The sequence below is a fragment of the Rhinolophus ferrumequinum genome, chromosome 19 (assembly GCF_004115265.2).
Source record: "Rhinolophus ferrumequinum isolate MPI-CBG mRhiFer1 chromosome 19, mRhiFer1_v1.p, whole genome shotgun sequence".
Taxonomy (NCBI): domain Eukaryota; kingdom Metazoa; phylum Chordata; class Mammalia; order Chiroptera; family Rhinolophidae; genus Rhinolophus; species Rhinolophus ferrumequinum.
In genome coordinates, this window is record NC_046302.1 from 43,338,445 (window position 1) to 43,356,581 (window position 18,137).

At 34.9% G+C, this 18,137-nt stretch overlaps 1 protein-coding gene across 1 annotated transcript in view; it reads left to right on the forward strand.

Annotated features, from left to right (window-relative positions):
* DCC (DCC netrin 1 receptor) overlaps window positions 1-18,137 on the forward strand; it is a 1,038,356-nt gene that overhangs the window by 845,380 nt on the left and 174,839 nt on the right. The window contains exon 13 of the mRNA XM_033087479.1: window positions 11,515-11,656. Within this exon, the coding sequence (XP_032943370.1) occupies window positions 11,515-11,656 (142 nt within the window). The remainder of the gene's footprint in view (window positions 1-11,514; window positions 11,657-18,137) is intronic.

The window sequence follows — 18,137 nt, forward strand, 5'->3', positions numbered from 1 at the left end:
ACATCGTCACCACAATTGCTTTTATAACATTTTATCACCCCTAAAAGAAATGCTGTACCCTTTAGTAGTCACCCTTCATTTCCCTACTTACTCTTCCCTTCATCAGCCACTGGCAATCCCTAATCTACATTTCATATAAATGCAATTATACAACATGTGGTCTTTTGTGAATGGCTTCTTTCAATTAGAATGTTTTCAAAGTTCCTCCATGTTGTAGCATGTATTAATACTTCATTCTTTTTGTGATCAAACAATATCCCACTATATGGATATGCCGCATTTTGTTTATCCGTTCCTCAGTTGGTGGGTATTTGGATTCTTTCTACTTTTATTTGCTATTATGAATAATGCTGCTGTGAAATTTTATGTATAAGATTTTGTGTGGACATGCTTTCCATTCTCTTGGAGAATATCTAGGAAGAAATTGCTGGGTCATATTTAATTCTATGTTTAGACTTTTGAGGAATTGCCAGACTATTTTTCAAAGCAGCTGCAACAGTTTCCATTCCTACCAGCAGTGTATGAAGGTTATAATTCATCCACATCCCCACCAATGTTGTTATTATCTGTCTTTCTGATCATAGCCATCCTGGTGATTGTGAAGTGGTATTTCATACTATTCTAATTTTGTATTTGTTTGAAATTTGTATGATGAAGAGTTTCAAAAAAGAAATAAATATCAAATTATTTAGGTATGTTTAAAACAGCATTTGCACAAATATTTTATTTATACCAAAAAAGATTGTAAGAAAGTCACTGTAGCTCATGCCTCCATCAATTTTTTTTTTTTTTTTGAGGTCCTAAATCCTAAAAAATTGTGTTGTAATAGCATCAAACTGTGTAGAATATTTTTAAGTATGGAAGAGTTATTATTGGTTCTAACACCAATACTTATTTTGCTACGAACCCTCTCTCGGAATACCAAAACGAACATACTAGTAGTTTGCACACCAGAATCTTTTGCTACCGTGGCCTAGTTTTAAGGTACTTTAGTAAAAATTGACTTTCTCTCTTTTACAAAACTATGTTTGGAAAAAATATTTAGGTTCTTGTTGTGCTAAAAAGAACAATCCAAAATCTCTTTTGAAGATGACTATTGATTTATTTGTCACATTCCTGATAAAAGATCAACACGCTTTTCCATTTGTAAAACAATATTTAATAATGCAGATTAGAAATGAAACTCTGTTGTTATCTGTTGTAACCTAGGATCTTCTTTCTCATGCCTGTTGTTCTGATGGACAGTGGCTTCTTCTGAACTACTTCCATCTCTTCCAGGAAAAAGGCAGATGAGTTACACTGAAATGATCACTCGTCAACTTCTCTCCATGTTGTGTAATTTAAGGAGAATCCATTTAGTTTGCTTCAAATAAAGATCTTTTTAAAATATGTCATTGAATTGGTTTTTAATTTCAATTTTAATAGACTAATTATTCTGGATTTCGTTTTCTTGTCTTTATCATCCAGTAGTTCTCATTCAGATAGCATTTTAAGTAATCAGCCATAATGTAATCAGGAATTAAAATTATAGCCAACTACAGGTGCTGCTAATTGTTAATCAATTAGACACATAATGATTACATATCTCATTGAAATACTGATTGAAGTATTGATAGTTACCCATAATTTTTTTTCAAAAGTCAACTAACTCTTACTGTTCTTAAATTGGAATGAGTTATTACGAATATGTTCCCAAGTACTGTCTGAGTAGCTTTTCTGAACTTTAATGGGAAATGGCCCTCCTCTTTCTGCATGTATAAATAACATTGGTACAGTTGATCAGAATTGACCTGACTGACTATTGACTGAGTCTGTGAATTTTAATTGGCTTATTTGCATATTAACAGGCAACACTCTGCAGATGGTTCTGTGGGCCCTGAGTATCTGGATTTGGCAAATTCGGGGCCCATTATATAGGAATGTAACAGTCATTAAACACAGAGAGTCCCTTTTTTGCCACGAGGCTGCAGTCAGTGTCACTGTCAACCTGATGATCAGCTTTCACAGAAATTAATTAGTTCACACATTTATAGCAATTTGTGGTTAGAATATAGGCAGGACAAAAAAAATTTGACATGTATTCCTTTTGAAACATGATTGTAGAAATTCACAAGACAGGCTAAAGCTTACAAAGAAATATTTTGCCAATACCATCATATCTAAAAACTGTTTTGTACTTTCTAATCATTGAATCACATGAATAGGAGGCAGCTTAGCAAGAATAAGCAAAGTCTGCTTAATATTATTTGCATTTCATGACTCATCACATATTGACCATCCTAACAGAAAGGCATAAACGCTGAATGTAAAGCCAGAATTTACTCTCCCAAAAGGAGACCAAAATATGGGGTGTCTACTTAGCTTAACAGGTTTAGTAAAACCAATCTACCAACAGCATCAGAGTCTGTCACTGGAAAGGACCATGTTTTAGGTGAATATGCCTATGTTACAGTACCATGCCTGGAACAGAGAAGGAGGCATTCAGGAAGTTTAATGAGTGAGTTAATAAAGCATTGCATGTGAAAATAGCAAGATTTGCTTTGGGCATTAATTCAAAGAGAACAGATCATTAACCATGCAAAAAAATTTGTAATTATATATATATATTTTTTAAATTAGCAATGTGATTATGAGACCACTGAGCTGTTTTGATTATTCATAGGTCAATGATGTTTCAGATGCAACAAGCACGAAAATCTTTTCTGTCGCTGCCATACTCGCCTGCCAGACTAAGACTTTTTAAATATAGACTGGGATAAGAAAAAGAAATTTGGAAAAAGAACACAACTTTGAAAATTTTACTTGAAGAGTCCTTTTTTTAAAAACATGAAAATGGGTTCAGGCTGTGTAATTGAGAAGAGAGACTCTGAAAATTTGAGCAAATACCATTTTTATCCAAATTAATAGAAATGAAGAATATAAAGACTGCTATTTTATTATTTGGTCTAGTTGAATGGGATGTCATTTATAAAAACATTGTACGTGACATTATTTTTAATCCAGCAACTCTATTGACACCTGGTCACTTATGGTTTGGATGCAAAGTATAAATAGTAAATTATATTATTGGTCTATCTTCTGGCATTACCTGAAAGTTGAAATTGAGAACAATTCCAGTTACTTCATCCTTGGAAAGAATCTTTCTCAAACCTTCACTTCCAGCAAGAGAGGACCACAAAGCACTTGTGATTCTTGAACCAGCCAGCTGTTAATATGAGTTATGTGACTCTGACCTATAATCTCACCTGACATTTAGAACTCAAATATTTCCCTTATTTCTCCAACACAATTAAAATATTTAGTCTCACTTCATTTTATGAGACATAAATAGCTTTATAAGTACTCTGTAATTACTGTACATTGTAACAAATGACCTCATAAATACATTGTAACGTCCCATGTAATTACATGGTAAGTCCTGTCTTTGAGATAGCTGCTCTGAGATTGAAAGCCTGCTGGTTTCAGAGATTAATTATTTAGAGCCTAATTTGACAGTTTGCTTGAAGACGTGCATCTGTTAAATAGCTGCTTCTGCTTTTAAAAAAAGAAGTTTCATAGTAAGATTTTATTTCCTCGTTTAGTATAGACTCGACTGTATGTGTTTATTACCAAATATTGGACATGTCTAAATGTTAATAACCACAAAAGAAAAAGGGCATTGTTCTATACAGGATGAGACTTATTTACAATCATATTTCTTCCGTCACACATTAGATAGGAATTGCTTTTGTGACAGTAATTTTAAAGGTACCAGTTTCATTACTCTAAAAAGATTTTTTGAGTGTAAGTTGTAAAAATATGGTTTTTATTCTCTTATTGAGCATTAGTCAACCTTTAAACTAATGTTTCATTTTTTTAGAGACCACATTGGTATATCATGATCACGTGAGCATGAATACACTATTGCACTACCCTGAGTTATTGGTTATTCTTGATAAATGCATGTTAGCCCATACATGAAAGAATTTTTATACAGCACAAATCAGTATTTAAACTCTTATCTCTTTGCCTCAGGATGCTTATATACCTGGTGAAATCAATTTTTCTGAAGTTATGCCATTCACTTTACTGCTCAAATAGCATCTTGGTTTCTATATTCTGAAACAAGAAAGAAATGGGAAATAAGTGGACACTGTATTTTCTACCTTAAATTATATGAACATATTGGTCAATTTTCTTGTGCCTTTTAAGGGTATAATTTTATGTATAACTCCCCAGTGTGTTGTGTTCTGGCTTTAACTCTCATTCCTGCATCGAGGCTATTATATTGCTTTAACAATTTTGTTTAGTATAAATGAATAGTCTGAGAAAGGACCAAGTGATCTGAAAGAGTTAATGATCCTCCCTAAACATCTAGTTTACTTCCAGGGAATGACTTAGGCACTGGGGAATAAAGTCTATTGATACTGACAAATTCTGAAATGTATTACTCGTAAGATCGCTTTATCATGAACTCTAGGGAACAGCCAAATTGCTTTATTGTAATGGAATTTTGTCAAAATGTGAATACCTTCTTGAAATTGCATTCCCAGTTTCTAGGACCGAGAAGAAAACAGACCTGACTACTAGGCTATGCATAGCAAATTATCACATGAAAAAAAATGCTATTTTAAATTTAGGGGTTTACAAAAAGAAGATGCTAGGTACACACCAATTCTAGCGCTTTTTTTTTTTTTTTTTTTTTTTTTTTTTTTTTCCCCCTTTAGGCTGAACCATAGACTCTGTGTTTGGGGGTGATTTTCTTGGTTAAAGAGTGTTTGGCTAATTTTATTTAGTTGACCAAGAAAGTCTGGCTAGCAGGAAAGGTTACTTGATTTTTTTTTTTTTTTTTTTTTTTTTTTTTTTTAAGAAATAGAGACCATGCATAGTTATATATCTGAGAATCAACTTCAACAGAGTTTTAGTAATCAATGGAGAAAATAGTTTCTATGGTGAAATCTGCCATAAAGAAACCACCTATTCACACATTGCCCTGAATAAGTTCTGAGTGGTAAAGAAAGTTGTTTTCCAGGAAAGTGTAATCTACTTGCTGAGATAAGTGATGGGTTTATGAAGAGAATGCAGTCTCAATGAGAACTAGTCATTCCTTTATGGATGCGAGGCCAAAGTCATCTGATGACTCAATTCTTTGAAAAATTGTTTCAGTTTTCAATGCCCTTTTGCCTATACTTCAAAACAAACGTATATACTACAACTAGTACTAATGATAATAATAACAAATATTAAATAAAATAAGAGGAAAACTTTATTATATTTTGTAGTGTTTAAGGTTTCTAAGCCCTTTCTCATTGATCACCTCTCAACAACGGGGCGGGAGACAGCAATGATTGTGTGATATACAATTGATGCAGTGAGGTAAAGGATTTCTAATGTCACTTAGAAAATTCATAAAAATCCGAAAGTGGAAGAGTATATATATACTTCCTGTAATTTTTCTTACTATACTTAATAAATATCTCTTATTTGTGGAACACTATTCTCTCTTTCTCTAAATAACAACTCAGAACTGGTTGCTAGACAGCCTAACAAGATTTTCTAAGCACTAGTTATAACAATTAAGGAGACCCTCAGTATCCTTTCACGTACCTGTGCCTACGACTGGAGCTTTATTTAGCATGTGGATTAATTCTTAAATAGACAGCTAGTGTTTATGGCATAGATAGGCATGCAAGTGTGGGGCAGAGTTGAATTAGCCACACTGCTAGATGAATCTATGGGCCGTACCCGACAATTGTCTGTCATTCTCCTAATAGAACTCTGAGCTTCTTCTTTAAGTAACTCAAGAAATATGTATGACATGCTACTTTGAAAGTATGCAAAATACTAGCCCTACCAGAGTGTCAAATTGTCAGTGTACCTCGGGGTCCTTGTCTCTGTGGACAGTGATGGATCGGGGACCTCACAGCGAAGGTTTGGAAACATATTTGACCTTTATTTACTGGTTCAAGACTCCTGTGCTGCTGAAATGAAGTGGGTTAGGTAACTTACTAGCTTCCTCTTCTTTCCTAGGAATTCTGAAGGTTGAGAACTCAGAAATTGATTAAAGGAGCAAAGTGGTAGCATTTCAATTTCCCAGCATCAATTTAAACTTAGCCCAGTTTAAGTTGGCTGAGACATATAAAAATGGAGCATATACGCCATGGAGCATGCTCCAGATGACAGCTCTCACTGTTGGGGAACTTTTTAAAATCAAGTATGTGCCCATCGTACAAAGCTGAACAGGACAAATCTGTAGGATGAATGAGTATGGAGTTCAGAGCCAGTGTCAAGAGAGCTGTGCTCCTGAACCAGAAGGGGGAAGGAAAGGGATTAGGGACGTTCCTTCAGGAAGACTGGTCACAGTAGCTAGAGACACAGAGTGGTATACAGCAGTTGTGCCTGGTGGGTGGTGTCAGAAAGAGCTTCAGCTGCTGATTCTAAAGGCCTGTAGGTTTGAGCAGTTCAGACTGTGAAAGCCGACAACATGCCTAGATTCAGAGATGCAAGGAAATATTGTCAGGGGATTCAGCCATCCTCTGATGGGTTCACCAAGGAAACTCTAGCTGCTGGTGGACTCAGTCTTGGCTGTCTTGAATGTTTTCAATGAACAAGACAGATTAACAAGGCGAAAGAACATTCACAATGAAGTGTGGCAGCATCCCTCCCAGAGTAACCCGGTTACTAAAACTGGGACCCAAATCAAAGTGGATTTGCACTATGTGATTTGAAGCTGAGCAACCTGAGAAATTGTCCCAGTGTGGCTCCCATAACCAGGAACAGGACCTGTCCAGAGTAGGTCAGGTAGGGCTCAATTTCTAGGTAGGAATCCCACTGGGACTAGCTATGAGGAACAGGAGGCCACCAGGATGGAGACAAAGGGAAGACTGTTTTACAACTAACCAAACCTACTGAGGAAGAAATGTTTGTACTATTTCAGTCATCAAATAAGATCACAACAGGTTAGCTTTCTTTTTTAAAAAAATAAAAAAGAGCAATGTTTCTTGCCTGCATTTAAGAGAGGTTCATAAAATTTTATTTAAAATCAAGTATGACTCAATTTATATGTAACCATACTTTTATTATTGCACCAATTTTTAACTCAATGTGTGTGTATTACTAGCAGACTTCACTCTGGAAATGTGTCACACAAAGTATTCGCTAACATGGCTTTAGGTCATTTTGAATAACACTTGCCTACATGAACTCAAGAATGCCAATTTTAGTATGTTACTCAAATTTCTAACTTCACTTATCACAAGAGATTGCATATTTATGATGGTGAAGTAAAAACATGTCAAGTCTGCAAGAATAGTATATAACTGCAGGAAAAATATAGAGAGACCTTTATAATACCTTATCAACATTTTATCAAATCCATACCTTGTTAGTACCATGCAGTGTATAGGTTTATAAAAAAGTAAAGCAGTTTTTGGAAATTGTTCACACAATTACACATGTAATAGAGTTTAAAATACTGTTTTATTAGTAAATTAATGTCTATTCCAATTTGAAATTCAATTAGATTTCAGATGATCGCTAGAAATATTTACCAAGTATTTAAATAAATATCAAAGTTTAAACATTAAGTGCTGTTCTTGTATAATTTTGCTATTATTAAGATATTGTTTATTCTAGTATAAATGATAAAATTCAAAATGCCCTTCCCCACACTAACTAGAATATTACCAATATGGGTAGCCTTTGTTTCTACATCCTCTGTTAATTGCCATTTATTAATGTTCCCAGCAGGTCCAGTGAACTTTTTTCTGAAAGTAGATTATTTTTCAGACAACCTTATCCCAGCATATCATCTGCTGAGTTGCTTCCACCAGAAACCCGAGAGTCATTCTTGATGACCTTTCCTCCTTTGCACTTGGCATTCAATAAATCACCAAGTTCTGTCAACTCTACCTCCAAAAATATATATTACATCTCTTCACTTTTCTGTGTTCTCTGGTCTCTGCCCCATCCCAAGGTCTCCTCTTTACTACCCATGCCTGAAGTTTCTACTGGCTACAATAAGGAATGTGAATAGTACTCTACAGAACCAATTGGTCAGTCCATATTTACAGACCACAAGGAGTTTTAAACGTGTTTCCAGGTAACTTATCTCTCTCAATGCTCCTTTTGATGTACAGAAAAACAAAGCGGTTACGTCAATACACAAATCAGTAGGGCCGTATTCTGAGCATCGTAACTACGTGGTCTTGCTTGCTTCCTTCTGCCTCACTTTGTCTACTTGTGCCGTTCTTTATTCTCCCCCGCCCCATCTCTTAATCTCTTGATCTCTCGCCGCCACCCTCTTTTTCCCCCTCTTTCCTCCCTTGAAGTATGTACAATGGTTGCATAATTACTATGCACTGCAGGCACTCTGATGGAACATCCAAACATGTTCCCATAGTCTCCTTTAATCCACACACAGTCCTTTGAGGTACGTACTGTGATTAGCTCATATTGCAAATGAGGAAACTTGGTCTCCTACAGCTGATGTGGCTCATTCACTGATAAGGAAGATGACTGACATGGGTGTGGGCAGTGTGACACTGGGGGCATGGGGATCAATTAGTTAGGGATGACGATATTTTGAGCAATGATAAATTAAGGTCTAAATTAGGGCAGTGGCAGAGGGAATGTAAATAAGGGGGCACAGGGGGGATACAATAAAAAGAGGTTCTTTAGAAGTACCGATGTACACTCTATAATAAAAATCTATAGGGCCTCATGAGAACTGAAAGCGTATTTCCTTCTTCAAGCAATTTTACATGAGATTCAAGAAGTCATCAGAAATACAGAACAGAAAGAAGGGGCAGAGTGGAAAACTGAGTGTCAATTAAGTTTCAAGATCCTTAGATTCCTGCTATGTTTCAGCCAAGGCAGTCTGATTTGCTGCAAGGGTCTTCTTTCAAATGATGCCTTCCAATTTCCTTCTGTGGGAATGCTATCCAGATAAAAACCACTTAAAATTTTAAAAAGGTTCTTTATTAAAGTAACTGAAAGTGTTTGGAGAGGGGCTGGCCTTCTCTTGAAGTGCACTCTACAGAGACTGTGGCAAAATGTCAATGGGCAATGGGATACGTGGAATTTAAAATAGAAACTTATGAAATGTGGCTTCTGAGAAGTATTTGGGGTGATGGGCTTACCAGTTTTGTTTTTCTGAGGTTTTTGTCTTGTTTTGATTTTATTTGTTTTGATTTTGTTTTTGTTTTTGTTTACTTCTCATATGTACACAGAGTGAAGGAAAAAATGCAAGAATTAATTAATGGGGCCCGTGAAAAGGATACTACCGCATCACCAAACTGGATGGGGCAATAACAGATAGTTAGGAAATAATGGCCAATGAGACCCTTTCTTTTAAATCAATAAACCTAACCACTATCCACCATACTATTTGTAAGCTAATTTATTTTTTATGGTAACCAAAGAGAGGATGGAGGGATTTGGAGAAGCTCCATTTTGCAATTCTTCTTTTTTACAAATCTGAAGAAAAAAAAAGATAGTGAAATTAATCCTTGATTTACTGCAGCGGTGTAAAGGATTAATTTCTCCCTCTCAAGTAATGAAAGGACTACTAAAATTGATTTTTCAAAAGGCAAAGGTCATGTGTTAAGTAAGTACTTTTAATAAAAATCATCACCAGGCTTGCCCACGAAGACTAAGTCATGTTACAATGTTTCTGTAACAGTGACAGCTTTAGTTGGCTTGGTGAGGGAACGGACAATAAAGTCTGAGCTGCTGAGCAATGGCAGAGCAGGTCTCATGTAGAAAAGAAATGCATTACACTATTAAATAAGAAAAGTGAAATGAAGAGTTTCATTTAACTTATAAAAACAATATGATTTGGGACATCCAGCCATATCATCTGCAGAAGAATTTACGCAGAAAGAGTGTGAGCACCGGAGTCTTCGATCTACTGGTGCTTGCTTAAAATCAATGAGAAAGCATAACAAGAGCTAATGAACTTAGATGCTACCCATAGATGAGGGACGAATAAAAGTGATAGAATTACTTCCGGAGATGAATAATAACCATTCAGGGGGGTTCACCTCCTGGCACAGAGAGTGTGTCACTGATTCCATTAATTAATTACTGGTAGGCATTGATATTAAGGTTTTGGTTATTTGGAAATAATTTTTGCAATCACTGGAAATCCCCAAATATAACAAAGAAAATTTATTATATGTCAAACTAAGTATTTCTCACATAATTCCCTGTTTCCACAAAAATAAGACTCAGCCAGACAATCAGCTCTAATGTGTCTTTTGGAGCAAAAATTAATATAAGACCTGGTATTATATTATATTATATTATATTATATTATATTATATTATATTATATTATATTATACCAGGTCTTATATTATAGTAAAATAAGACTCGGTCTTATGATAAATTTTGCTCCAAAAATCGCATTGTCTGGCTAGGTCTTATTCTTGGAGAAGCACGGTCATTAGTATAATTAAGTTTTTCAGGCTTATCAAGTGATTTACATTCATTTGGTAGATATAGTAAGCACAATTATTCTCTCTTTTTCAATATGTACGTTGAAATTTAGGTCATTTTAAGATTTATAAGGTTGCTCAGCAAAGCCACAGCAAAACATCAGCTGGAAATCATAAGATTTTACATCTTGGCCTAAGGTTTTATATCTTCATTTGTATTTTAATTTTCTATTTGAAATTAATTTTGACTTTTAAAAACCAAGATTGTAGTCCTTAGAACATGATACTTTTTTATTTGCCAGGATCTATATGGAAAAGCCTATTGGATATATTAAAAAACTATTTAAATTCAGTTTTGTTCCTTCCAATAATATTTTGTAGGAAAAATTAGGCATGTTGAATTACCAAGTAGACACTCTATGATCACTTATTTTAGTAGGAAATGATAAAAAAACAAAAAAGTTACACTCAGCAGTTGGATAATCTTCCAGTGATGGTACAATGTAACCTGTGGTCATTCATTTTACTCTGTGCCTCTATTTCCTCCTTGTAAAATCGTAAAAATAACTGCTATGACTACCTTGAAGCATTGAAAAATAAAAATAAGATGAGTAGTGGGATATAAATATGAGGTATGACTCTTCTGGTTTTCTTTTGTAAAACACTTGAAAGCAAAGAACATGTCCATACTTCTGTGTGTGTGTGTGTGTGTGTGTGTGTGTGTGTGTGTGTATGTGTGTGTGTGTGTGTCTGTGTCTCTGTGTGTGTGTAGTGGGTAGTAGGGGAGGGTGAGTCTGTGTATATTTAAGGCTATAGGTTCTTTGAAATTCAGGGGCAATATATTATTATTTTACTCATTAGTTCATCTCCCAAAGAATTAGCTAATCAGATGGATTGTGTCTTGTTTCTTTTGTCAAAATTAGACAAATAGAAACACTGCCAAATTACAAGAATGGATTTAATTTGCTTCTAAGAGGCAATCCCTAACACTTCTTGCCTCTCCGTTTTATTCATATTTAGGTTTGGGTCATTTCTTTGACCCTCTCTTGTTGTCCATCCTTTCTCCAATGTTTTCATTTACATCTATTCTTTTACAGAGTATCAAAGTAAGCTGGCTGCCTCCTCCGTCAGGAACACAAAATGGATTTATTACCGGCTATAAAATTCGACACAGAAAGACGACCCGCAGGGGTGAGATGGAAACACTGGAGCCAAACAACCTCTGGTACCTGTTCACAGGTCAGTGTTCACATGGTGTAGTCTTGCAAGGTTTTGATAAATTAAATGCTTTAGGAATAAAATACATTCTCACTTCAAGAGAATTTTTTTTCCTGCTGGCAAAAAAATATATTGGTCTGAACAAGAACAATCTTTATATTTTTAACTTGATATTCTCTGTAATACTTTCACTATATATTTTGTTTCTGGATCATCCTCTTAATAAGTGCATCATATATTTTGTTTTATCCATATTAGTTTCTCAGCATTGCTGATTCAACAATAGCTATTGTTATCAAATAACTTTTAACTTTTTTACTAATAACTCTTCAAAGTTTTCTAATCACTTTGATCGCACCTTCTCCAATCACCAAGGGCAATGATGAGGTTTGAAAATGAGGAGAAGGGTAGCTTAGGGAATAACCAGAGAGATTCTTCTACTTTTCATAAATAAAAAAATAAATTCACTTTTGTAGCAATATTGATGAAACTCATAGTAGATCAAACTTTCCTGTGAAAACTGGACCCAGTTATCATGCAGTAGTTATAGAATTATTTTTTTTTAATTTTATAAAATTAATGATGGTATATTTCCTATAAATATTAGAACACAATACGTGCCGGTCCAGTTGCCTAGAGAACAGAGACTGAGGCAGGCTTTTTAAGTAATGTCTTTGGGGGTGCAAGCCCAGGAAAATAAGAGGAAGGGAACAAGGGAAATGATCCAGGGAAGAAGAGAAATCAAATAATGATGGCATATTATTGAGCTGGCCATAAGTTTGGAACAAACACAGAGCTTGCATGGCCTCATATGGTATCTCCTGAGGGTGTGTGAACTACTCTGTCTCGAAGTCAATGACTGGATAGGAAGTGTGAGCAGTTTCTTGTCTATCATTAGTCAAAATCCACTGACAAGATGGATTTTGTACCTCCAGACAGTTGCTTAGGAAGCCAGAGCTTCTAGAGAATGTGCAAACATGGAATTCTATCCTCATCAATCAGCACGTATAAGCCACAGAAATGTGTTATTTCAGTTCAGGAATTCTGAAGTCCAAAATTAGTGTGTCAGCAGAGTCAATTCTTTCTGAAGACTCTGAAAGAGAACCCATCCCATGTCTGTCTCCTAATCTCTGGTGGTTGGTGGCAATCCTTGACATTCCTTGGTTTGTAAATGAATCAATCAGATCTTTGTCTCCATCTTTGCATCACCTTTCTCTGGGTGTCTCTGTGTCCTATCCTCTCATAAGGATATCCGACATTGGTGATAGAGCAGACCGTAAATCCAGGATGATTTCAGCTCGAGATGTTGAACTTATTATATCTGCAAAGACCCTATTTCCGAGTAAGGTCACATTCTGATGTCCCAATTATACATGAGTTTTGAGGGTACACTGTTCAACTCACCAGTCTCCTCTCGTTGCTTTTTTCTCAAGGACAATCATTTTGAATTATAAACTCTAATAAAGTTTATTCAAAAATAAATATTTCAGTCCTACATTTTTATTCCTCTAAACTCTGTGTGACAATTAGAACTTCTAATTAGCATGAGATAATCCATCACCATTCTGGTTTAATATTCCAGCCAAAGCAAAAAAAAAAAAAGAAAAAGAAAAGTGATGAATTAATTAGCCTGTTATTGGAATAGCTTATTCCTATCTTCACACATTTGTAGGAATCTGAACTCCAAATTTAAAGCCTTTTCAATACTTACAAAATACATTTGGGAATGCAAACATAATCTGAGCAGTTATATTTGCAACTGTACCTGATATTTATTGCAAGAAGTCACACAGACTCCATTTTTAATTTGAACTGAATAAATAAAAAGAGCCAGAGGATAGCCTCTTACCCTTAAAACATTGAAAACTAGTTTTGCAAAACTTCTACTTTCCTCTCCCCTACTCTGTGACCTGGCTTCAACCTCTGTTGCATATCTAAATGTTGTGGGAATATCTTCAATGCTACACAGCATGGAGAAATCAGGAAGCACCACACACAAGTCGATTGGCTGTGGTTTGGACTTGTCACCAGGAAATAGTTAGTAACTTATGCACATTCTAGTACGTAGAAGTATAATTGATTTTGTTCATGAATCGGTAGTACTTTAAAATGTACAGGATTTAACCCTATGTTTTCAATACCTGTGAGACACATGGATATATTGGTTTGGCTTTTAGAAAATTGGAAATGCCAGCTCAATCTGGATGGTGGATAAACGATGTGATATATAGGTGATGTAATACAGAATTGTACACTGAAACCTATGTAACTTTACTAACCATTGTCACTCCAATAAACTTCAATTAAAAAAATAATTGGAAATGCCAGAATGCTTCGTTTGAATGATATAAATACTGAGGTATAGAGAACATTTTTTTTACTTTTTTATTTTTTTTACGGTCCTCTATCTGTTAGACAGGTGTTTGTTATTGTGTGTGTTTTGCTAGGATAATGAGACATCTGCAATAACAGAGTAATTGTGAGTTAGAACAAGGATTTTAAATCACTGTTATCAGTTATATTGTGGGAACCCATGTCAACTAAATTTTAAAGTGTTGTTTTTAATTTTTAAGTGCTCTTCATAGAAGGTTGTTTGGAATTGAATTTAGGAGTTTTCTTGTGTTTCATGGACAATATAGAATAAGCATAATAATAAACACACACTGACATTTTATGGACTGAAAAATTGAAACAATAGCATAGCAATTTTATAACAAGGTTAACATCAGGGAAATTATATTGTTTGAATAGTGCACTGTCTCTTGCCATAAGTTCTAAGATATTAGAAATAAAATAGAAGAATTACAGAGCTTGAAGGCACTTAGTTCTGGGGATAGAAACAGACAGACGACAATCTGCTTTGAACAATAAAATTTTTTTACAGCTAAGAAAAGCATTGCTGCCTACACCATACTTTCTTTAGAGTTAAATTATACTTAGAAGCAGCTCAGAAACACACACACACACACACACACACACACACACACACACACTGAGACTGAACTGTGGGTTAAAACAGAACTAAACCAAGAAGGACCACTAGTTAAAGGGACGATCCCAACTAAATCACAGGTATTCTGACTCCTACTTATGCGTTCTTTGTACTATACAATGTTATTGTCTTTAGTTTGTTTTATTGTAAATGATTCTGGCTGTTACATGAATCTGTAAAAGTTCATTGATATTAAAAGTAATTTTAACATTTACAACACTAATACTACCAACATCAACTTTGATAACAACTGCTATGCTGAAAACAGTTTAGAGTTTCCTCAAAATATTAAAAAGAGAACTACTAATGACCCAGCAATCCCACTTCTGCATTTATATCCAAAAGAATTGAAACCAGGATCTCAAAAGGATGTCTGCACTCCCATGTTTATTGCAGCATTATTCACAAGAGCCAAGCTACAGAATTAACCCATATGTCCTTTGACAGACAAATGGATTTTTAAAATGTTATCTAAACGTACAATGGAATATCATTCATTCTTTAAAAAGAAGGAAATCCTGCTATTTGCGGCAAGATGGATAGACCTGGAGGACATTATTCTTAGTGAAATAAGTTGGTCACAGAACGACAAATACTGCAGGATTCCACTTACATGAGGTATCTAAACTAGTCGAACTCATAGAAGCAGAGTATAGGATAGTGGTTGCCAGGGGAGAGGGAGAGGAGAAATAGGGAGTTATTTAATGGGTATAAAGTGACTGTTAACACAAGATGAATAAGTTGTAGAGATCTGTTATGCAACACAGTTCCTGTAGTTAACAGTGCTGTATTGTGCATTTAAAAGCCTGTTAAAAGGTATTTCATGCTAAGGGTTCTTACTATCAAAAAAGAAAGCTACAGGACAAAAGAGTTTTTTGGATGTGATAGATCCGTTGATTACTTTGATTTTGGTGGTGGTATCATACGTTTACATATATCTAAAGTCCCCAAAATGTATACATTAAATATGTGCAATTTTTGTATATTAAATATACTTCAGTAAACCTGAAAAAAAATCTCCATGAAAGAAAAAAAGCTTTACATATAGTTACAAATGTATCTTTATAACTAGATATTTCAATTTACATATTTGCATTATATTGATGAGAAAACAAGGCAAAGAGAGAGGGCTAGCGATTTTTTCAAAGTCACACAACTAATAAGTTTTGGAACTTCAAATCTAATTCTGCCAGAATTGAAAACCTATGCTCTTAACTCTTGTACTCTAGTTAATGTGTTGTTGACTTGTTGACTTTAGGCAATAAATGTGTGGTTGTGTTATTATATGAAAGGATAAGGGGATAATGCAGGGATAGAAAGAGATATGTTACATAATAAAAACTGAAGACTACCTATGCAGCTATAGAATCTGAATAACTCTAAAAAGGATTCAAGGGATGCTTTTGTACCAGTTGATTTAAAAGAATACTATTTAATATTTCCACTAGTCCAATTCAGGAAACATCCCAAATAACAACTTTTAGAAAAACATAACGCAAAACAGCTTTTGATTACAAATGGCTTTCCTCTACCCCATCTCCAAGGAATGAATGAACAAATCAATCAATCAATGCAATGTTGAAAGATCTTTTGACAGCAGCCATCAGGGTGGGCCCCCAAATATTGCTGATTCACTGTGATTGTTGCCGTAACTCTTGAAGTTACCTCCTCTTTCTACCATGGTAACATTTGTTTTCTTAAGTAAGAGAACAAACTCTGCCTTAAACTGAGCAGATGCTTCTCCCAAAAAGACAGACAAATGGTCAACAGATATATGAAAAGATGTTCAACCTCACCAGCTATTAGGGAAGTGAAAATGAAAACCACAATGAGATACCACCTCACACCTGTTAGAATGGCTATTATTAACAAGACAAGTAATAACAACTGTTGGGGAGGTTGTGGAGAAAAAGAACCCCTATACATTGCTGGTGGGAATGCAAATTGGTACAGCAACTATGGAAAACAGTATGGAGGTTCCTCAAAAATTTAAGAATAGAGTTATTCATGGTGGCCAAGACATGGAAACAACCAGTGTCCTTCCATGGATGATTGGATAAAGAAGATGTGGTACATATATACAATGGAATACTTCTTAACCATTAGAAAAAATGAAATGCTGCCATTTGAGCAACATGGATGCCTCTTGAGAATATCATGCTAAGCAAACTAAGTCAGACAGAAAAAGTCGAGATCCGTATGATTTCACTCATATGTGGGATATAAAACTGAAAGTAAGAAACAAATAAGCAAGACAAACAAACAAAAACTCATAGACACAGAAAATAGTTTAGTGGTGACCAAAGGGAAAGGGGAGAGGGGTAGGTAGAAAAAGGTAAAGGGGGTCAAATATATGGTGATAGAAGGAAATTTGATTTTGAGTGGTGAACACACAACACAATATCCAGATAATGTATTATAGAATTATACACTTGAAACCTATATAATTTTATCAGCCAATGTCACCCCAACAAATTTAAGAAAATAAAATTAAAACACCAGTTTTAACAAAAACAACACACCAACACCACTCTCAGTCCATGTCTTCATGGAGCTTTGGTCCATTTTATAAAATTAGAAGCCTCTTAAGAGGACAGCGTTTTGTGTTATAGATACCTTATGTAGGTGAGTTAATCAAGTCACCTTCTCTAATAGTACTATTTAGTGAAGGAAACTGCTTCTTGACATTAAGAAGTCCATTCTAACCATCATTTAAAACACCATCTCCTCTTAGTAGTAAGTTATAATTCCACTTACTACCAAGATTTGCTCATCTTCCTATGCCAAAATCTACAAATACGTAATGTTGTATATGATATAAGCATTATTTTTCCAGTATGTTATTTTCTTGGCAGCAAATGTTGTGCCATTTCAAATTAATGAAAAAAAGCAAAGTGGGATTATGTTTTTGTCTTTATCAGGGTTGTGCAATGCCTTGAGATTTAAGGACTTGTCAATTTATACTGAGTCCTCTACAGCTCAGGAAAGTCATGTGATCTTTTGACAGATGTCGTTTGTTTTACAATAATTTGTCATGTTAACAAGCTACTATGGAATTTCACTAAAAGGAAACTTATTTACATACAAAATTTGTACATATTACACTAATGGTCCACAGGGCCTCTATCGTCTACCTGTACTCTCTGTGCACTCAAAAATAAGTCCTAATGTCATCACAGTGTACAATATTATATGCCCAAATTATCATAGAGTAGACTTTTGTCATGCTCTACTATGGAAGCAATGCAAAACAAAGCATGCCTGTGATGGCTTTGAGAGATGAAAGCCCTGGTATTTTCTGCTGAAATGCAATAGCTTTGGAGTCTTCTTTCTTGGCCCAAAGAAAACATAATCACTGACCTTGAATGGGTGATGAAGACATAAATTTTCAGATTGACTGTTCTTGATTTATAGGCAGTTTTCTTCTGGACTGTGAGGAAAAATGATCCTTGCTATTTTTTGATTATTTCTTCATCGTTCATATTTTATATTCTGCATCTGCCCTGAAGC